Genomic DNA, 22,489 nt, shown 5'->3' with positions numbered 1-22,489 from the left:
TCCTCTATTCATCCTTCAAAGACCCCATCCCATGTTAGTACTTTGGGGAGCAGACGTATGCCCATGGCCATATCTACTTAGCTCCACTGTCTAAATGGAGAATTCTACCGGGAAAGAAATACACTAAAGACAGTGAAAAATGAATTGTCTGAAAACGTTAACTTTCCTTCCTTTAAGTGATCCAGAGACAAGTATCAATTTCACAGGAAAATAAAGTCACTATTATAAGAAGATCTCTGATCCAAAAAAATCAACAGCAATAAATTCAATTTGACTCATATGGAGAACTAGAGGCTATTATCTCTACTTTCTGTTGAAAACATTTTTTAAACATATCATTTGTACAAAGTAATGGTCTAAAAACTGCAGGAAGCAATGGAACATGACAAGAACAATTTAGAGACATTTATTAAATTCATTGATTTATTCAACAAATGTTTATTGATCACACACAGAAAAAAGAAGAAACACTGTCTAGGTGGGGATTCAGATGAGTTGTCAGACCTCACAGAAGTCCAAGGTACTGTGGAAGGGATCAAGGCAAGATGCTAAGGCAGGGTAGAAGTGGTACTTAACATGAAAGCTCAAAGACAGGATATTTTGACCTTTTCTTGAATCTCTAAGCAAAATAAAGTAACAGTAATAAAAATATTGAAAGCATGAAGGAAGTTCATGCCTTGTTAAACCATTTGCATTTTTTCTGAGAACACCGAGGAAACTTCAGTAAAGTGGTGATAAAATCAAGCATATTTTAGATGGACCCATTTTGGCAGAACTAGATGAGGAAGCAGTTATCAGCATCACCAATTTGGAAATGATAAGCTAACTTTACTCCTCTGGTGGCAATAGAGTGGAAAAGTCAATGGGATTTGAGGGCTACATGAGGCAGCATTGACCGCTGTGGCTATTGATAGACTATGGGAGGAGAGGGTCAGGAAAGGTGTGATTTCTGGTGCAGACAGCTGTGGGTGAGTCACTGGTGGCATTATCACTGAGATAGGAAGAATGAGAAGAATGAATTTGGGAGAGTTAGTTCACTGTGTTTTTTTATTATGTTAGGTTTGAAATGCATACATCTATAATTGGATACATTTATCTACTTCTCAAAAAAAGTGCAGGAAATAAAGACTTGAAAGTCATTAAGTACTACGTTGAGGAGATTTTTTTCCTTAAGAAAGAATGAGAACTATTTTACAGAATGAGGAAAGGGCCTAGATAGATTCTAACAATTAAGTTGTTTAATAAATCAATAAAGAACAAAGAGGGTACTATGATATTAAAGCTGGGGTTTTGTGTTTTTTTTTTCCAGAATTAATTACCAGCATACTACATATTAATAAAAAAAGTCACTTTAAAATATTAAAGTTTATTTGCCTTACAAATTGCATTTTAATCACCTCATTTTCCTCTAGATTTATTCATGGAAAATAAAATAAATGGAAATAGACTATTAATAACCTTTTGACATTTTATAAATTTTACATGGTAAGAGTAAAAGGCTATTTGCAAGGTTTGATTAAAACATTCCACTTTATATAAAATGAAACTAATTCAATTGCAAATTTAATTGAAACTTTACTGCAATCTTAATGAGACCAATATATTCCCTCCTATAAACATAAACAAACAAAAAGGATTATTGATTTTTATGAAATGTAAAAAATATTTTAAGATGATTTGAAATTCTCAAGAGAGCGAGAATTTTAAGAGAAATCAAAAGAAGTATTTTCTAATCTATGTACTGTCATTTATTACTTTTAAGGTATTTGGAATTTAAATGCACAAAAGGGAAAGAATATCCAACTTCATTTTCAAGAATTTGATTTAGAAAGTATTTATGATGTAGTTGAAATCAGAGATGGTGAAGGTGATTCCCTTCTCTTAGGTAAGTCTACAATTGAAATACTGTGAAGTTTGCATGACTCAAGGCTACATGATGGGAAAAGCACTTTTCCATAACTGTAATCACCTTTACAACTAGAAAAATGAAAATAGGAATAAAATAACTTCTTGAGTTCTATAGGAAGTTTCAATATGAAGAAGGAAGGGCTTTCAATAATGACAGAATTATATTCTTCTTGATCATTCTTAGACAACAAGAAATAATGTCGACACCCATTATGCAATTTTCCAAATATGATGAGTGCATCAGATGACTAAATATAACTACTATATCAAGTTTTATTTCACTTCATAGTAATTGTATTCATACAAAATAGTTTGATATGAACATTTCTAAATTATTTGAACTTACATTTCATTATTTCTCTGATTGTCTGTGTCTCAGGTACTAGTTTCTTATAAAAGTTTCCGAAAACGATGCTTAACGTAACCGAAGTTGATTTTTTTACTTTCACTTATTGAAAATTAAATAATGAAGACTAAGGGGTCAACAGGAATGCATGAAATAACAGACTTTACAAGTAAAACTGTTTTATTTACCTGTGCTTTGGACTCCTATACACACAGGTTGAAGTCACATGGTTGCTGCAACCAGAGCAGGAAAAGCCCACAGGGCTCTTGCTATCAAAATGAGGGAGCAAAGATGGGGAGTTTCCAAGCCTCAGGAACCCATCACTCCTGATATTGGCTTCTTCTGTAACATCTCACAAATATCTAGAATGCAAGATTTCTGGGAAGGGGTTTGAGATTCACACTCAGAACAAATAAACAATGAAAGGCTTGAAGAAATTTTTGGAGGCTAGTACCAGCAAGAGCTAAGGATTTCAAACTTGGGTTTCATCTGTACAGTTACAGACACATTTTGAGTCACTTTGCCACTTTCAAATTACATTGGCTCTCGAATAAAAACTTCAATTTTCTCATTACCTAAGACTAACTCGTTTTTACCATGTACCCTCTTAATATTTGTATGTTATAGACACATAAATAATAACTCTAAAAGGATCTCATAGTCATGGTTTTCAAGTTTGTAGACAAGATGTTCTCTTCAAACAGAATCAGTTTTGGAGATTCCAATATAAAATACTTACTAAGATGGATGTTTATTATTATTTTTTTAACTAGCTCAAGCCTTTAGCATTTAATGAATAATATTTCATTGTTTATGAAGTCCCCATTTGAAAAACATCATTCAGGCTTATACTACCTATATATCTCATTTCTTCATACTTCAAATTATTAGCTTATAGGTTTAATGATTCAACTCACACACAAAAATAAGAAATAAGTTTGTCCAATTTAACTATGTTTTATAAAAATCACTATTTGGGTGAATCATGATTTGAATAATAGTGGTACTAAGTCAGACAATGGGTACAACATCATTAAATTGGCTCCAGGAACCTCATATAATGCTGAAAAAGCTCAACAAAGTAATTGGCTTTCCTAAGAGTCGTGTCTAAAATCTAAATGAATGTCCATATTTATTTGTACATAGCTACTTCATGAGCAAACCAACTTGCAGGTGACAGAACTATAAAATGGGTGATATTTCCTTCTATATTAAAAGGATCATCTTCTGATTTTATTCATTTTCCTTTGGGGCAGCTGTATACACAGGGTCTGGTCCAGTAGAGGATGTGTTCTCAACCACTAACAGAATGTCTGTGATTTTCATCTCTGACGATAATGGGGCAATGGGGGGATTTAAAGCAAATTTCACTACTGGCTATCACTTGGGGATTCCAGGTAAGTGTCCTCATATAATATGCTGTGCTGCAACTTTTGGAGCAAAACAATAAAGACATATAGAATTTCAAGATCTAAATATGATTGAAGCTCTTTACTTTAATACATCCATTGTCCTTCATCTTAACGATTTTCCTCCTTCCTTAGTATCAGTTTAACCACTACCTAAATTTACTCAGAACAGCAATTCATATTTGTCAGCACATCTACATGAATCTCTGTGTCTGAGGAATCATGAATTTTGTTCACTGGAAAATGCCATTTTAAACATGAAAAGTGGGGTTCTTGGAAATATAACGAAGACTATCATGTTCCCTTTGCCAAAAGTACTTTTAGAGATCAGGGAGACAGACAACTGAGCCTTTTGAATGCCAAAAACATCCAACTTAAAAATTAACATCATTAAATTCTTAGAGACAGCCATCATAAAATCTCTGCTATCATGAAGGATGAAGGAATTTAATGCTTTCACTGACATGTACAACCTTCTGACCCTAGCCTTTTTATAACATTTAATATATAAGCAGTGGGAAAAAATTGTAGCCTGCCTGCTCATCATAACTATCTAAGTCTGTAACCATATATCTGTGTCTTTACATTCCTTAATAGAGGGTATAAGATAATTCCTTGCATTCAATAATCTACCAAAAAAAATGTAGATCTTGCTGCTTTCTTTGCAATATAATATTTAATTTATTCAAGTTGTTGTCAGATAACATAGTGGTTTTCTTTAGGTCCAAATATGTCAAGAGGGATATAACAAGTCAGTTTCCCTCAAGAAATCTGGAAAACCATGACAACCTTTGGCAGAGCAATTTTCTGCTGAAATTCTACCACAATTGGATTGTTCCTTCTGAGTTGACTAGAGGCCTTTGCTAACAATTTGCATGGCACATGTCTTGGCCAATAGCCTACCTACTCAAAGTCTCTGGCACTAAAAATACCCACATTTTCCACAAAAGTTGTTGCACAAAAGCCTAGTGAAAAATGCAAAATTAATAGATAAGTTGTGGAAACATGAGAGTCTGTCATGGGCATGAAAGAAAAACATTAACACATGATTACTTTAAAATAATAGACTTCCAAAAGGAAAATAATTAATCACAACTAACTGTAAAAGGTAAAATGGGGGGAAAATTATATATATTCTGGATCTGATTAAAGAGACCTAAAACCTCAGTCCTGTTGGTTTCTGTAAGAAATGTATTAGCAGGAATCAGAGCTATAAAATTTCCTATTTAAGTTTTAGAGCTCAAAAGGAAAAGTTTTGGGCAAATTCCTAAGCAAGATAAATATAATCACTGTACAAAGTTATTAGAAATTAGACCAGTGTTATATTTTACTCATTTTGTGATGAATATTTAAAAACAAGGTCTCTATGGTAGCATAGGAGTTAAGTCTCAGCACTATCACTGCTGTGACCTGAGTTTGCTTCCAGGCTAGGGAGGTGACCCACATGGTGCAGCAGACCTCTGCTCCCCTCAGCAGTGTATTTTGATCAACCTGTTCTGATCTTCATTCTATCTCTGGTGAATCATCTCCCCACCCCCCACCATTGCACTTCTGGCCTTTACTCTAGCTCTTCTACACAAAAATTTTAAAAACAAATGATTACATGCATACATAAAAACACTGCAGTGGTATTTCTACATTTTTGAGGAAAAGCTGCTTCAACAATAATAAGTGAACATAATATAATTCACATTTATATATAATAGAATTATGTGCTAATTTCTTCAAAGTATTATAAAATAGAGTCAGCAAACACCAAATACTTATACTGCTGGAGGAAAAGCCTCCCAACTTTTAGTCCAAGAATTATATCATGGAAAGAAGTAGTATATTGTTAAAAATTGGAGCTGACTAATAAAACTAACTCATCTAGTTAAAAAAAAAAGAAAGAAAGAAACTAAAAGTTCCAATAGAGGATAAGGTAAATTTATCTATAAATCCAAATAATTGAAACCATTATTGAGCATTACCTCATTTATAAAAATGAAAGCATCTTAAGACAAATTTTAGAAAATAGATGCCTTGAAACCCATATTTTAAATTATAAATGAATCAAACAGTACAAAGAAAAGAGTATATTGTGTAAAGGACGGCAGCAACAAATCTCTTCCATCAGAATGTTATTTATTGATTTTTAATAGATTCTTATAATGAGATAAGTAAAACATAAAGGATTTTGAAAAATTATTTTCAAGCCAAGCCAAGCAAATAGAATCCATCACTCCACATACAAAATAGATACCGGATTTATGGTGTAGGAGTTGCATCTATTTGTTGGCTCTAGTTTGCAGTTACTATTAATACGTTGTTTAGGAAATAGGTCATTTTAAGAGCAATTTCTCTTGACTGGAGGTAACATGGGCTCTTGCACGGCCACCCGTGGTAGTGAATACGCTGGGAATGTGGCTTCACATCCCGCTGGATGTGGCTAGAAGCTGCCAGAGAACAGGAAATGGAGCCTGTGGTTGTCATCAGCACAGTCTTTTCTCAGCAAGATTTTTGCACTAACGACTGAAAAGCAATTACAGAAGCAGGGAGTTGGCAGGGAAGATAATCAAACTGGTAATAGAAAGAGATGAGGCACACATCTCTCTTTATATGCAACTCTACTCTGGTGATCATTTTTGAAAAATATAAAAGACATAGCACAAGCTTTCAGCATTGATGTGCTTCATTTAGGAGAGAGTTAGGGGCCGCTTGCAATGCATTAAATTGAAGTGTGAAACAATTGGATGAGGTGTTTTTTATCTCCTCGCTTTATCCTATTTTAACCTTTCTATTTACATTAGCTTGAGTCTATGAGATTTGGATTTATTAAGATCAGTCTCCTGTAACTACCTCCTCCTTGCTCTTTTCTGATATTCAGAGTCTTCATTTGGAATTCAACTGTAGTTCTCAGGCAACTGTGCAGGTGACAGCTGATTACATCCAGGGGGTCAAGCCCTCCCTATATTGTGTGGCATGTGCCATAGAAATCAATTCAGTTCCATTTTTTTTTTTAATATTTATTTCTATATGGATCAAAGAACTGGGTCATAGACCAAAAGTGCAGGGGGCATGAGAAGATTCACCAGAGACAGAGAGGGGAGCAGAACAGGCAGATTGACTGTAATACACTGCCAAGGGAGCAGTAGGCAAAACAGGAGAGGTCTGCTGTGCCATGTGGGTCAGCTCCCTGGCTGGGACCCAACTCAGGTGATAATAGTGGTTGCAATAGTTTGACAGCACTGTCTTTAACCCCTGCACCACCAGGGAGGCCCAACTCAGTTCTGTTTTAAACCAGGCATATGGTCTTACTGGAGACTTCAGAAAAAGAAGATTGGTAAATTCAGATCTTAGCATTATTTCTTCTTATCTCTCTTATTATGAGCATAAAATGATCAGAAATGAGATTTCAGAGGCCACAGAGAAACTTTTGAATTAAAGACTCTTAATGAAGTTAAACTATTAAATGTTGCAAAGAATCCATTCAGTTCATGCATGTAAAAAAATGTTGAGTTCACTTATGCCTCTTCTCAGAAATTATATTTTTTATTCAGTTTATCAAGAATAGATTATTTCACCCCATTCAGCATCATTTCATCCAATGGGGACATCTTAAGTAAACTAATATTTATGAATTCATAGAGTATACTGCTAGTAGCATGGGCTAGACCACAAAAAGTGAATTATAATTTTTAGATATTTCCACATTTTCATTTATATTTTTATTCAGATAATTAAACTTGTTTCCATTCAATGAATATATGCTTTCCCAGTAAAATACAGCCTGACTATACTAGTAAAAGAGTAAAATTATCAATAAATTTATTTATGATTCAATTATTCACTTTAAGAACTCTTCTACATCACAATTTCATCAAGCTATGAAAACAAAGTAATGAGATAATTTAAAAATTAGTGGCGACTTGCATTGTAAAAGTATGTTAAGATAGTTGATCATGGATATGTTATTAGTGCTGTCAACCTTTTAAAAATATACCAAGCATAGATTTTAAAATAACATATGTATGCCTAGATTTAAGCATTCCTACTTTCTAAAAGACTAATACAGGGAAGGTATTATAAAGTCAGTTAAAATACTAACTCTTTGCCTGTAGAATATGTCATTATCTCTACACATTTATCATCCCTCTAATCTTGTTTAAAAAGTATGTGTTTGTGAAACAAATTGACAATTACATTTACAAGAGCCTCCATAATAGCATTATATCAGAGATGTGCAACCTACTTTGCTCATGGAATAAAGATTTATCAAAACAACCAGACCAGCCTTGTCTTCCTTAAAACATTTTTTCTTTAAAGCAACTTAGATTCTGATTGAAGAAATATAAAATCTTTTGAAGTTTAAAATCAAGTATCTAAAGAGCTTCAATCACTGTTAGAAGATACTCAGAAGAATGCCTTAGACCTGATTTTTTGGTTGCTTATTTGGTTATCAGCAGGGAAAAGAACCACCACTCGCTATGGGAATAAGAACGTTAGCTATCAGTAAAATGAGAGGTTTTTGTAAATGTCACTATTTTGTTAAGAATATTGTTTATTTAGTGAGATATATTACAGGAATTTCATTATCATTGTTTAAATACACTTTTAATATATAAACAGTTCTTTTCCCCATTTGACAGTTAAGGAAACAGTATTGCATTGTCCCAGGTTAAAAAAAAAATAGCTAAATTGCAGTTCAGATCAAGGTCATATATTCCCGGAACTTTTCTCAGTATGATTCTCAGTATGCTGAAGACAAATGAGAGGAAGAGACATTAACTTCTCCAAACCCAATGACCATCTATCTACCTTTGCAGGGAATTCAAGTCCCATGTGGTTCTCTACAAACTGATCTGCAAGGAGCAGTCTAGTCCTCCTAGGTCATGGTAGGAAACACTGTGAGGGAAGCAAACCCTTCTCTCCTGGAGAAATGGGCCTCTTCAAGACCAAATAAACAATTCCAGAAACAGTCATTGCCCACTCCTTTTAAACATAAATATTTTTCAGTAGACCATTCTGGAAACAACCACTCTCTGCTGTCCTGTCAGTTCAGTGCCATTCAGCCTCTTACTTTGCTCAGCCTCTTACCTTTCCCTGTCTCTTCACATGTCAATTTTATTTTCATGAGTCTACACCTTCCTTACTTGTTTGAAACTTTACCCCCAACTTCTTATCAAATCACTGCTTGTAGAGCTTTAGGTCTTTGGGATACTTTTCTCTACGAATACCATTTGGATTGAACTTGCTGTCAACAGCCTGGCCCAACTGTAGTTCTACCAAATGACAACATCCACACTTCTACATCATAAAGGTTTGTTATCATCTGGATGGGAAAGCAAACAATCTCTCTGTGCTCTGTCACATACTGCAATGATTGCTGCTTATGCAAATTTGAAATGGAAGTATTTATTGAAGAAATACTACCAAGAGTTTGTGATGAAGAAGCGTGTGCTACACCTCAGTCATCTCTTAGAACTGACCCATGCTCTGTTGCAAAGGTGATGCCTACAGTTTTAGCCACATTCTTCTCACGTCACCTCTGGTTTCAGCACTATTATTGCTGAGTTATTCTGAACCACTAAGTCTTAATACAAAAGCAAGCTCAACCATGTGCTATGGCAAAGAGCTGCTGTGTCAGGGACAGATATGAGACAGGTACTCCAGAATCACCTTTCATTTCCTTATCCTTTACAATAAATATTCTTTTCCCCATAGTGCCCTGCGAGGAACATCATTTTCAGTGTATGAATGGAGAGTGCATTTCACTGGTGAATCTCTGTGACGGTGTTCCACACTGTCAGGATGGCTCAGATGAAAAACATTGTGGTAGGTTTATTCTTCAAAATAATACTTTTGTTGCTATAGCCTATGGAGGTTATAAATTAATAGAAGATTATGAATGTGCTTACTAGCAATTCAGCAATTCTGCCCCCCTCCCATTCTGGTTAGAAGAAAAGTTAACAAGAAAACCTTGTGTTTTAGCTTGTTTATTTACTATATTTAATAACTTTATGTCTAGGAAAATATATATGCACATAAAAACATAAATCATCACATAGACAGGAGCCCACACCAGACATCCTGAATGTTATTTTCTGTACTTTGCCTACATACAGAGAAAAATTATGCTTTTTTATAATTGATTTTCTTAGACTTGATCTTTTGCATTCTTGGCCCTTCAGTACAGTTTTCCTTTGCCTCTAAGTTTTAGTTAGTCACTCTGCCTGTAGTTTATAACCTGAGTATTGGGACTATGACTTATTTTTATTTCTACATACATGCTTATTATGTGTCAAGCACTATAACTAAGTGCCCTAAAAAAAATCTTAATATAGCGGAAACTATCTCTATTTTAGCCTTAAGAGAACCAACCCTTGATGAAGCTAATTGACTGCCAAGGGCTTGAACTGTTTTAAAGACAAAGTTGTCTAAATCTAAGTCAATAACGCCCTTACTCTTCGTGTAATAGAGAAAATATATGAACAATAATGTTTGCTTACAGAATTACAATATGGTGTTTGTGGATAAAACAGCCATTGCTGATGTTTTACTTATTTGATAAACTAGCTTAGGTTGGCCCAATTCCTACCTGGCCATTAATGGACTGAATGCCTGTCCAAAATGGTTATAGATGGAGAAGATAGAACTCAAAATGACAAAGGAACAAATGGCCTGAAAATAACTTCTGGAAAAATAAATAGGAAAATCTGCCTTATACTGACCCTGAACTTTAGTTTCCCTACTTTTAGAGACTATGTTTCTAAGACATAACTGTACTTTCTGTTTTCCTTCATTGATATGCAATGAACTTATCTATCTCTGCCTTGCTCATTTTTAGTTACATGAAAAAGCAAAGTTAAGTCTATCAAATTTATATTTTCAACATAGCCTTTCTGTAGTACTGTAAACTCTAAACATTGCACATTTAGTTTAGAGTCCATCATTTACTTAGTCCATCTGATCTACTTAGGTCCAAATGACCCTGTATGTGATCTAATCTTTTTAGTGCGTCTTTTCAATTCAACAACGAAGAACGATGGTTTGGTGCAGTTCAGAATTCAGAATGTATGGTATGTGGCTTGTGCTGAGAACTGGACCATGCAGATTTCAAATGATGTTTGCCAACTACTGGGATTAGGGTAAGTAATAATACTTGCCTCCTCTTCAGAGATTCTGAAACTTTTTGATATCAAATTGGGTTTTCAAAGGAATTTAAAATTGATGACAGTTATGAATCTAGGGAGTCAAATCTTAACTCCACTCCCAATAAGTTAGCCACTGCCAACAACCTTTTTATAAATTTATGAAATTTATAGAAATACTACATTATAAATATTGTACTATGTGATCCATATGGTAGTTTTCTTACACTTGAGTGATTTCCCCTGTCATAGTATTTTCTAAACATTATCTTTTAAAAAAAATAACACCATGTTTCATTTTTATCATAATAGATGTACCTAACTGGAACGGCACCTACCACAGGGAACATATTTTTTAATAAGTTTGTAACATGTGCACAATAGTTCTCTTAGAAAATGCATTGCAATATAATGATTGTGTATAAGGATATACACAATTTTAAGACACTTCCAAGAAGGATAATTCAAGTGATTCATATTTGCAATGAACCAAAAATTTTCTGTACCTCCAAATCTAATGTCATAATATAATGAATCAAACATAGAATTTGCCGTTGTTTTTACTTTCCTATCAGTTACAAAAGTTGTATGTTGAAAATGGAAGATATTCAGTAGTTGTAATTTACTTCCTTTAGATATACAATTTAGCTATCTGATTTTTCATCTGATCCTTCAGCACTCATAATTGGGGAGACTTAACCATATTGTGTAACATACGCTTGTCACTTGTAACAGCTTATTGTTTATTTCACTTACCGTAGTAAGTTATGAAATCATGGTAAGAATCAGATGTATTTTATACATTATTGCATTGCTGACATCTAGACTTATCCTTGTCTCAAAATACTGTGTTAAAAAATGTTGTGGAAGAAGCAAATTGTTCATTAAATATAAGTTACATGTATATGTAAATACAGGTATAATTTACTAACTTGTCCAGTTATAACCCATCATGTTTTAAGTGCTGCACTGGAAATGGTTTTCTAACGTGTTCTAAAAAGCTATATAAAGTTACAAAGGAAAATTTGATTCCACATCCATGATATACTCAGCATTTGGCAGTTGTCTCAGCTATTTCTTGATAATTAAAATAAAATATAATTGCCTCCCTTACATGGGTCTCTTTCTAATTAGTAGTTCATAAAGACAGTTCTCATGCCATACACATTTTCAAAATTTATGTTCAAGTGGCTCTCTTTTAACACAAAACATATTTTCCTCTAGAAATAGCACTGTAAGCAGTGATTAGGTCTTCTGTCCATCCTGTAACAGCTGTTTAATTTCTAGAACATGAGGAAAGATATACTATACTCAAGTCAAAATAGGCCTAACCATCACATATAGACATTTATCATAGAGAATTGGGTTGATTTCTAGCCAGATTATCAAGAACCTCCCAAAACTTACTGCAATAAGACTGAAATCTTTCAACTCACCTTTTCTCCTAAAATGCTATTCATTTAGAATTCTGTAGCTCCAAGCATCAGGCAGGTGAAGTCAGTCTCATCAGGAAGGCAATTCCTATCAAGAGCACACAAGGAAATGAGTCATCATCCAGTCTTGTAAATAATCATCAATTTAGCTTTTGTTTGTTAGAATCTTCCTGCACTTTATATGTGCATGTGTGTGTCAATTCCCTTTGATTATACATTATAGCTTGTATTCTATCAATACCTTTCAACAAGATGGGTTTTCAGACTTTAGAGAGAAGGGTGAATAACAGTGTTTTTTGATGAAATCAACAAGAAACTGAAACTGACCTTTATCTCCTATATTGTTACTAGTAAAGCATTAGATAAGTGTCATTGACTCAGGTTCCTACTTGAGGACTGATTTCACTGCAGAGTGACTTCATCCGGATGAGGTTCTAGAAGGTCATTTACTTCCACTACTAAATTACTGGTGATACTTGAGGCCCCGTTTCACAGACGCAGGATCTTAGTCTGTAACAATTAGGCTAAGATTGGTAACTTCAGTTATTTCCTCAACTGATGCTCTGATGCCCTGGATGATTGGGTTTCCCCCACAGAGCGGGGGAAATCTGCCACCTTTCCAAGCATGATTAATGTGGTTTGTGAATCTTAACTAGATTGTTTCCTGGAGGATATATGGAGTTAAAGGAATCATTTACAAAGGTCAAAATGATCAACCTTTGTTTGCCAGAAGTTTTTTGTTTTTTTTTTTAATGAATTTGACTAGTATGTACTGGGTGATAGCATACTGCTGATTTCTGCAATTGTCTGAGACAATATCCTGGAAAGGACACATACATCTTTATTAGTTTTCAACAGTTGCTAATACAAATACATTATTTAGATTACACTGGGATCAGAAGCCCAAGCATTAGCAATGAAACTGTGTCTGTTCCACATTTTGCTTTCAACATGGTGGGGATAAGCACATAAATACTGTAGATAATTGCAATATATATGATAAATAGAGTGTGCTCTAAGAGAACCTACTCAATTTGGACATGTCGGGGAAGGCTTTCTAGAAAATGGGCTGAGAGAAGTGGATGGCAGCCAATTCCACACAACTGTGTACTATCTATTTACACGATTTTTACTTAGCCAGATTTTACTCTCTAGTTCACTGACCTCATTTCCTGAGGATCATGGTGCTTCCAGCTGGAGAGCCAAAGACTGGCATTTTTTTTAGTGTTGTAAAGCAAGCAGTGCATCTCACCACCATTGGTCCAGCGTTCCAATGTTTTTGATAAAGGTCAGGCACTGGCTTTCTTCAGAAATGAGCCAGTAATCTCTGCAAAGGCTTTCATCTGGGGGCTGCCCTGATTGAGTAGTCTCTGTAGTGCCCTAGCAATTGAGAGGCAGTTAGAGCCTTAATGACCATTTGTCTAGACTGGCGCATAGTAACTGAAAGAAATCAGTGAGTTTAGAAGGAAGTGTTTGGTACAGTAAAAGGTAATTTAGGACTCCATTTATTCAAAAGGCACTGTAGTCTCAAAACTATTTAGGCAGATGGGGTACAAAATGCAACTCCCCCCAGATTCTAGGAAACCCTAAGACACACTGCATTGGCCTTCCCAATTTTAAATGAGGCACTTTCATCCTGTCATTTATAGCACATGTAAAGTGAAAAAGTACTTTGAATGACATTTTCATGTGTCTGAGCAAAGTATGAGAGAAAACAATCGCTGATACAACAATAAATGTTAAACTTTGTGATTTTTAACATTTTCTCGGAAAATACACTACCCTGTTTTATATATATATATAATGTTAAGAAAATCCCTTTTATGTATCAGTACGAGTTTGAGTCACATACAAGTAGTTTTCTGCTCTGTATACTTTTTAGTTTATTATGTAAAACAGAAGATTATATTTTTCCCCCAAATCAATATCGTAAACCAGTGTGGTTCTTTGGGGAGGTGGAGGCCTCTATATTCTAAAATAGAAACAGATAAGGATAGAAAACTTTCAACTTGTAAAATTAACAACAATAAAAATTCTTGTTCATTCTATTCCCTTATAAAAATTATTTTCAACTGTTCCACCTATAAATAGTGCTATATGTTCTATGAGACCAAGGCAATTTTAAGTAAACTTGATAAATAGAATGGAGAATTACTTTGTCCTCTCTTCCTTCAAGTTCTTTTCTTCCTTTTCCACTTTTATCTCCTTTGTCCCTCTCTAGCTCCATCCTTGCCTTCTTTCCTTTATTTTATGCTTTCTTCTTCCCTTCCTTCTTTTCTCCCTTATTTCATTTCATTCCTTGTAGTCTCCATATACATAGTTTTCCACAGAAACTGAGGATATTGATAAACAAAGAATATGATCTATAATATTAATATAGGCACTAATGTTAATATTATAGATGAAAATAAGACAAAGAAATAAGGAGATAAATTATAGAACATACAGGAGAAGTACAATTACTAATATCCCTGTCTGAGATTCCTGGAAATTCACACCAAAAGAAAAAATTTAAAATGCATAATTTTCATGAGAAGCTAGGATAAATGTTAACCATACCATAGGGGAGACAGATTTCTCCCAACTCAAAATTCTAAAGGAAATTTTATGTTATGTCCTTATGGAGTAACGATGCATGGAAAAATATATGTATTGAAAAAACTTCATGGCAAATGTGGAAGTGGCTATCATATACATCTTACTCAGAAATAAATTCCCATAAACTGCTGAAAAATGTTATTTTAAATGTCATAGTTCAGGGTTTAAGACTATAATGTCCATGGAGATTTTGTCTCTATGAGTCTCCCTACTTAGCTTTTTTATCTGTCATGTTCTCGGTAGGAGACTGCAGGAGTTTGTTTTCTTCTTAATGCCATTACATTTATAAGATAACAGAGAGCAGCTGCTATTATTCTTAATAAAATAGTTTCCCCCAAAATAAACAACTGAATAGGTGAAGATTAGTTTTTGTTCCATTTTTTTCTTGCCTTCTGTATGTCACAAATTTGAAGAGGTGAAGTCAGAGAAATTATAACACTTATTAAGCATACCTGTATGCTAAGAGTTAATTGTGCTGAGTCTGTTGCTGTAATATGGTAAATGAATGAGCAAGTGCCGTTGAAATGTGTCCAGTCCACTCATGGGGATACCTAACTGTCCACTTGTCCTGACTCCCCACGGGATATATGCCTCACATCTCTCTCCTTCATCATTCCCCTGCCAGTTCAACTGCTCTCCTCCACCTTCTGTCTTGCCAAATCAATCTCCTTCCTTCCTTCCGATCTGAAAAGGAAGACCCAACCTTCTCTAAAACCCTTTCAGGCTAATCCCACCTGGCTCGATTCATTACTTAAACCTTTCGGGGGGTGTGAAAGGAAATACAGCACCTGGCTGCAGCATTTGCAACATGTGTTATTATTCTCTTTAGCTTTCCTGGGTCCAAAAGCCTCAAACAACCCCACCTAAGCTCCTGCCTTAGGGAGGAAATCTTATCACAGCAAATACAGTGTGAGGAGTGAGACAAAAGAAGGAACCATATGCAGAGCACGAGAAAAGAAACTGGAGATTTGATACTATGCAAGACACCTTGAATAGCCTTCTTCTTTCTCTCTGGAAAATAATCTACAGTTGTATTTTTATACTCCATATATGACATTCAAAAAAATAGTTGTTGCATTCTCATTGGCTTTCTGCTCACATAGAATGAGGATCCCCTGAAGTGGAGGAGCACTCTAAGGGTGCATAATTTATAAAAATGGTAATGGAGGTTTAGATTAGGTAGTCAAAAGCATTAGCGAGTCAACAAAGTAATGCTGTGTGGAATAGCATTTCTGTGTGATACCAAGCTTTTATTATTTCCAACAACTTTGCAAATGTGTGGCCCAATTATCGAAATCTGCAGAGCTGTAGCATTTTCAGAACTTAAAAAAAATGCACATGACAAGTATTTTTAAAAAATTATAAAAATAACTAGTTTCCTTGCAAGCAAAGGAAACTGAGGCAGGAAAGTACTCAGTTACACACTTACATTACAGACTTTAACCTAATATATCATCTTGTGATTCAATTTATCAGTTTTGAGATTTTGTTTTTCAAATGTAAACTGTGGTTTAATATGTAGTTGCTAAATTGGCATTTCTGCCAAGAACGCTTTTAATATATTTTTATTGTTTCCATCACTTTCTTCAATAGGGAAAAAGTTTGTTGCAAACTTCCTTCTGCCACATATATTCTGTTTACTGTGAATACAAACCGGAATAAATTGTGTTCGGTCTGAAAGGATGAGTTCAACTTGACAGGATTTGAAAATGCAGCTCATCTTGCACAAATTAGATTCCACATTTTTCTATCCACACTGACATCTGGAAGTGTGTGTATGAACTGATGGTCCTATACACCACCGTTAAGTTGCTGCTATCCATATTTACTATAAAAACTTAAAGACACAATTACTGTATACGTTTTTATTTAAAAGAGTAGTTTAACCCATTTTCCAGCAAATGCAAAATAGCTGATGTGCACTGCTAACTGTAGTCTGTTTTCTCATGTTATATCTCAGCCAAAAATGGAGAGAAGACAATCTCAGAATATAAAATATATGTGTGTCTCCTCCTAGCCCCACCCCCCAGACAGATATCATCTCAGTTTCTCTGTTTGATAGAGAAAACAACACTGAGAATTCTAGGGTAGAATAATCAGCATTGAACACATAGTCTTTATTCTTAAATGCCTGCCTTTAGTTCATTTCTTCTAGCATTGATTTAGCTTCAATATTTAACTGCCAGTTTTGTCATGGTGACATGCCACTTGTAGGCATGTAATAAGTACTAGTTTAAAACGCTGATTTATAGATAAATTTTGGGTATTTTTTCAATTAAATTGTGCCCACATTTTGCTTTGAATTTCCAGAGAAATTAGAACACGAGTCCTAGAGTCACATCTCTGAGACATATTTTTAGTAAATTATCCTTCAAGATGTTCTCCCAGGCAGTCAGGAGGGTCTTAACAGAGATTGTTCATCAAGTACTTAGCCATGCCTTTGGACACCAGGAAGCAGACCCCGAACGAGCAAAGAAATAGATTTCTATATGGCTGTGTCTATAACTCCCTGGCTGGCAAGTATCAGAATCAACTGAAGGATTTATTTAAAGACACACCCCACCTTGGCGACCTGACAGTGTGGGTCTCATTTGCAGCTGAGGCGAATGCTGTAGAACGCACTTGAAAATCATTGGTCAAGGAGAGTCAGGAACAGAGAAACTACTAGAAGAACGCGCACCGCATGTCCGCACTCAGTAGATAAGGATCCTAGGAACCCAAGTGCAAGGGCGGAAAACTTTTCCTTCCTTCCACTTCTGAGTTCTTTGGTGGCTCGACCATTAAATGGACATAAAAACAAATATATAGGAGAAAATCAGATTGTAATATGTAGACGTGTACACGTGTTCCATTAAAAAGATGTGACTAAGGAGACAGGATAAGGTGTCTGCTGATCCTAACCTGAGGCACAAAATTCACGAAAATGAGAAGAGCAAATGTTTGATAAACAGACGTTTGCCTGCCATGCAGAAAAGTCTTTTCATTATAGAGTTACCTCTGGTAGTCGTTTAATAAATTACATACAGCAATTCTGTGAGGCTGCCATTAAAGTGGAACATTATGGAAACTGTTGAACAAAATAGAAAGATCAAGTGATAAAGCCAGATACATTAATTAAAATTAAATCTTCTATCATTATGGGTGGTTCTACTTCTGATTGTACCATCTTCTGGATAGTAAGATACTTGACAATTATGTTAAGTGTTAATCTCTTTGAATGGAAGTCCATAAGTTTTCTCAGTGTCCACGGCATTCAACCAGTAGAAATTTGACTGATGGCTTTTGTTTGTGCTTTGTTTTTTCCATATGTATTTTTCCCCATAGGAGCGGAAATTCATCAATGCCAGTTTTCTCTACTGGAAGTGGGCCATTTGTAACAGTAAGCACAGCACCAAGTGGCAGCTTAATACTAACGCCAAGGTGGGTCTTGAAATCTGCTCCCGAATTGGAAAGAAGATAAACTTTTCAAGTCAGGGAAGTTTTAATAACACAAACTAGCCATATAACCTTGAAATTGATTTAACTTTTTTGTAAAGGTAATCTTAAACTGAATCTAATTGATTCTATATGATAACATCACTTAGTCATACACACACACAGTAATGTAAATGTGTGATTATTAAGATGTTTATTAATTTGTTCTATGTGGTCTGTATATGATATCTACATGTATTATTTGACTGTCTTACCGAATGTATAAAATATAACATGTGTAGTTGTCTAGCATGCTGGTAGTGGTCTAATAAGTTGTAATTCCATACCCTTTTGTTCTTAACCCCAGATTCATAAACAGTTAAAATCAAGTGAAAGATATCATGAGAGCTGGGATAAATAGGTCCAAAGTTGATAAGACTAATGATTGCAACACAATTAACTATCATCAAAAGAAAGGAAGGGAAAGTCAAGTTGTTATTTTCTCTGCCTTAGCAAAGAGAATACAGATATTAAGAAGTCCAGACTTCAATTGTGCCTACCTCTGCTCTTTTGTTCTTTAAAATTAGATTCACATTTAAGACTATTTCAAAAAGTAGCATCTTTCTTGTGTTCAAATATCTGTTTAGCTTACATTATGTCGTTTCTCCTGTCCCTCTTCCCACTGTTTTTCTGTAAAATGCCAGGAGCATGCTATTTGTCACCTTTATCCTGCACAGGGGGCTGACCTAGCTCTGACTCAGGCCAGAGCGTAGGATGATGATTCTGCTTCTTTCTCATGTCTCTAAATATACTTAGACAAAGTATGAATACAATGATTTCACTCACCTTTTCTGTACCAAGACAATATATATGTGTGCGGTAAATTTTTGATGCAAATACTTGGAGAGTGAGGTATTCAGTTTAATTTTCTGGCTAAATATTAAGTTGCTGTGGTCACTAAAAAGAAATGCATCATTTTTCTACGTATAACAGAACAACTGCATACAACTAAGCATTGCTTTATACCTAAGAATTATGAACTAGTTTGAAGTCCAATGTTCTATCCATTGTACCACAGAGCCACCTTAATGAACTACTTTGAACAGATTTCACTGATGTGGATTATAGTTGTAGAAAGAGTTTAAATGAAACTTGATAACATGTTCCAAAGAATCTATAAAGGATAAACATGAGAGGATAACAAGAAGGGGAGTTCATTGAGGTTTCTTTGGGGATGATAAGTACTTATATTTATACCTATATTTATATGTCTTTAATAAGACATTGCTTATTAAAATATAAATATAAATACAAAATGTAAGTATATGCCATTATATTTGATTTGAAATTGTCCTCTATTTCTAAAGGATATGTCAGTCAGACAGCATGAATACATGCAATTTCAAATAAACCTTATCATGTATATTACAGAAGCACTGAATTGCTTTGATTGTGCTTATGATCTCATATAGATCTGTTTTGTATCTTTTGCTTTTACCTAAAATTTCAAACCCCTAGAAAAATATTCACAATTACATGCAGTTAAATACATAAATAGAAGTCATTAAAATTATGTATCTGTGTGGAAGTGTTTTAATGTGACCAGTACCTGCAGTGGCTGGCTGCAGCAGGAAAACAGTGGCCACGTTCGTGATGTCTTGTACTATACGGACCTCTAGTGGTTGATAAGTATAACACATTTTAGAAACAATTTTTCTTTGTTTAAACTTTTGTTTCAAGTAGGATTCTTGACTTTGGGGGGAAAGTTGACATCCAAGTATTCAAGCAGACAGTGAGTTTTTAAATTATTTATGCCTACAATTTCTTTTATATATTTCTATTTTCATCTGCATATCTGGCTCTGTCGAAAGCAGGGACTGTGATTTATTCATTGTTGAACTCGGTATAAAGTCCAATATCATGCATAGAGTTGAGCATTGAATAGTTCTCTGATTAGCCATAATGTGTCACATTTTGTACTAAAAAATGATTAAATTCAGTATCGGTTCAAGCAAACTAGCAACAGTCACAATGTAGTGAATGCTCATTGTGTTTAAGGCATAATTGCACTAGAAATTTTTCTTCTCACAAAATTCCAATAAATCCCTTTTTACTCACATTTTATGGATAACAAAACTGAGTCTCACGGATATTTAAGAGCTTATTCAGAAATCACATAAAGAATTAAGTGGTAGGGGCCCTCCCTGGTGGTGCAGGTTAAAGCACTGCACTAAGAAGCTTAAGCCACTTCCGCATGAGTTCGATCCACGCCTGCCCCGGAGGAGATCCACATGGCGTGGCAGACCTCTCCTGACCCGCCCGCTGCTCCCCTCAGCAGTGTACTTCGTAGATCTGTCTGTTCTGTTCCCCACTCTGTCTCTGGTGAATCCTCTCACCCTCCGCATCTCTGTACCCCAGTTCTGTATGAATAAATAAATAAATCTTAAAAAAAAAAAAAAGAAAGAATTAAGTGGTAGAGTTAAGTATATAAACTCAGCTCTGTTTGATTTGAAACTGAGGATTTTTCTCCAGGGTAAATTACCATCTCCCCACATTTTAATCTGATACATTTAAAAGTCCATTTATTTTTTCCTAAAATAGTATAACCCAAACTATATTTTTCTGTAAAATGTCAGGTGCACAATTTCTGAAATATAATTATTCTTCTGTTACAGTAAACAGTGTTTGCAGGATTCACTGATTATGTTACAATGTAACCATAAATGTAAGTAAATATTCCTTCAACTTTTATTTTGACATTCTCAATAGAGTTGGTATGTTTAAACCTCAAGTTTTATTGATGAGCCACTTAATAGTCATGAACAGAGAAGATCCACCAAAATAAAATAGATGCTTCCTTCAATTCTTTTAATAGCCTGTGGGAAAAAAATGGCAGCTCAAGAAGTCAACCAGAAGATTGTTGGAGGAAGTAATGCCAAAGAAGGAGCCTGGCCCTGGGTGGTGAGTCTGTACCTTAACGGCAAGCTGACCTGTGGTGCTTCTCTGGTCAGCCCTGAGTGGCTGGTGTCTGCTGCACACTGTGTGTACGGGTGAGTGTGACATCACTGCGTCCCTGCCCTCACGAGAGGCTCAGTAGACTGTGCTTGCATTTCAGTTAACCTCCTGAAACATCAGGGCAATGTTCCTGCTGTTTACATCATAAGCTTTCCAATCATTTACTCATGAAGTCATGTGTAAAAAGAAAATTTGATTAAAATTCTTCCTTACAAAATTGTATCAAATACTATGTTTCCCAGGTACATATACTTCTTTGTCTATTCACCTGAAAGCATTTTAAGGTGTAAAACTAGTATTTATTATATCAATTGTCCTGTTATCATTCAGTGAGGTCAAAATTTATTGCCAACAAATTGCCAGCATCAAAATAGCCCTCAAGTTATATATAAAATAAATTCTGCCCTAGAAATGTATGAATAAGCACTATTTTGTGGATTAGGATAAAATTCTCTATATAGTTCTCAAGTTAAGCCTATTTTGGTGCTCCCCATAAGTGAAACTTAGAATAGCAACCCTACCTATCTATAAACCCAGATAGCTGTAGAGGAAACCCACCCTAAAGTTCAGAGAAGAATTAGAAAGACAGCAAGAAAAGGAGAAAATAAATATCCCCAGGCCCAGAACATGTTAATTTTCTGCTTTTGCATGAAAGAAGGAACCTCTTTATGTAATCTCATTACAACCTTTCTGAATTAGGTCAGAAAAAAAGTAACTTCTTTAAAGAAGATTCAAGACACAAGATGATTTCCTGCTCCTAGCTGAGAGAGACTTCCAGAGAATGACCTTCAGATGTGAGACTAGAAAAGAGCTTCTCCCTAGACAGCATCAGTAATCTCTCTGGAAAGAACCAGGTGTGTGCAGGAATGGACAAGGCAGCTGTAGCTAATCAGATTAAAGACCAACTCCCTATCAACACAGACATTAGAAACTGTCAGATGGATGTATTATAGGGCACCCCGATTCTGTTAGAGAACAAAGTCTGTTATAGGGCACCCCAGTTCTGTTAAGGACAGGGGGAGAGGGGCATCCTTAAAGCCCCCAAAACCTGCCTGCTCTAAGTGGGTTCTGCCATCCGCTGCAACAAGACAAAACATATAAAACTTTAATGAAAAGGGACTTTAATACAGTGAATATACAATACGGAACACAAAGAATGTAACTTCTAAATCAAACACCTGAAGTGATCCATCCCCTCGTGGGCAAGAGTCCACCCAAAAGGGATTGGCCCAAAGC

General features: G+C 35.1%; 1 protein-coding gene across 1 annotated transcript in view; it reads left to right on the top strand.

The window, feature by feature from the left end:
* Nucleotides 1-22,489, top strand: part of TMPRSS15 (transmembrane protease, serine 15) — an 82,540-nt gene that overhangs the window by 43,375 nt on the left and 16,676 nt on the right. The window contains exons 16-22 of the mRNA XM_004675305.1: nucleotides 1,763-1,885; nucleotides 3,511-3,651; nucleotides 9,367-9,477; nucleotides 10,658-10,790; nucleotides 18,149-18,244; nucleotides 20,914-20,963; nucleotides 21,114-21,288. Coding sequence (XP_004675362.1) covers nucleotides 1,763-1,885; nucleotides 3,511-3,651; nucleotides 9,367-9,477; nucleotides 10,658-10,790; nucleotides 18,149-18,244; nucleotides 20,914-20,963; nucleotides 21,114-21,288 — 829 coding nt within the window. The remainder of the gene's footprint in view (nucleotides 1-1,762; nucleotides 1,886-3,510; nucleotides 3,652-9,366; nucleotides 9,478-10,657; nucleotides 10,791-18,148; nucleotides 18,245-20,913; nucleotides 20,964-21,113; nucleotides 21,289-22,489) is intronic.

This window comes from Condylura cristata, unplaced genomic scaffold, assembly GCF_000260355.1.
Source record: "Condylura cristata isolate star-nosed mole 26May11 unplaced genomic scaffold, ConCri1.0 scaffold00003, whole genome shotgun sequence".
Taxonomy (NCBI): domain Eukaryota; kingdom Metazoa; phylum Chordata; class Mammalia; order Eulipotyphla; family Talpidae; genus Condylura; species Condylura cristata.
The sequence above is the reverse complement of the archived record's forward strand: the minus strand, read 5'-3'. Positions and strand labels throughout refer to the sequence as shown.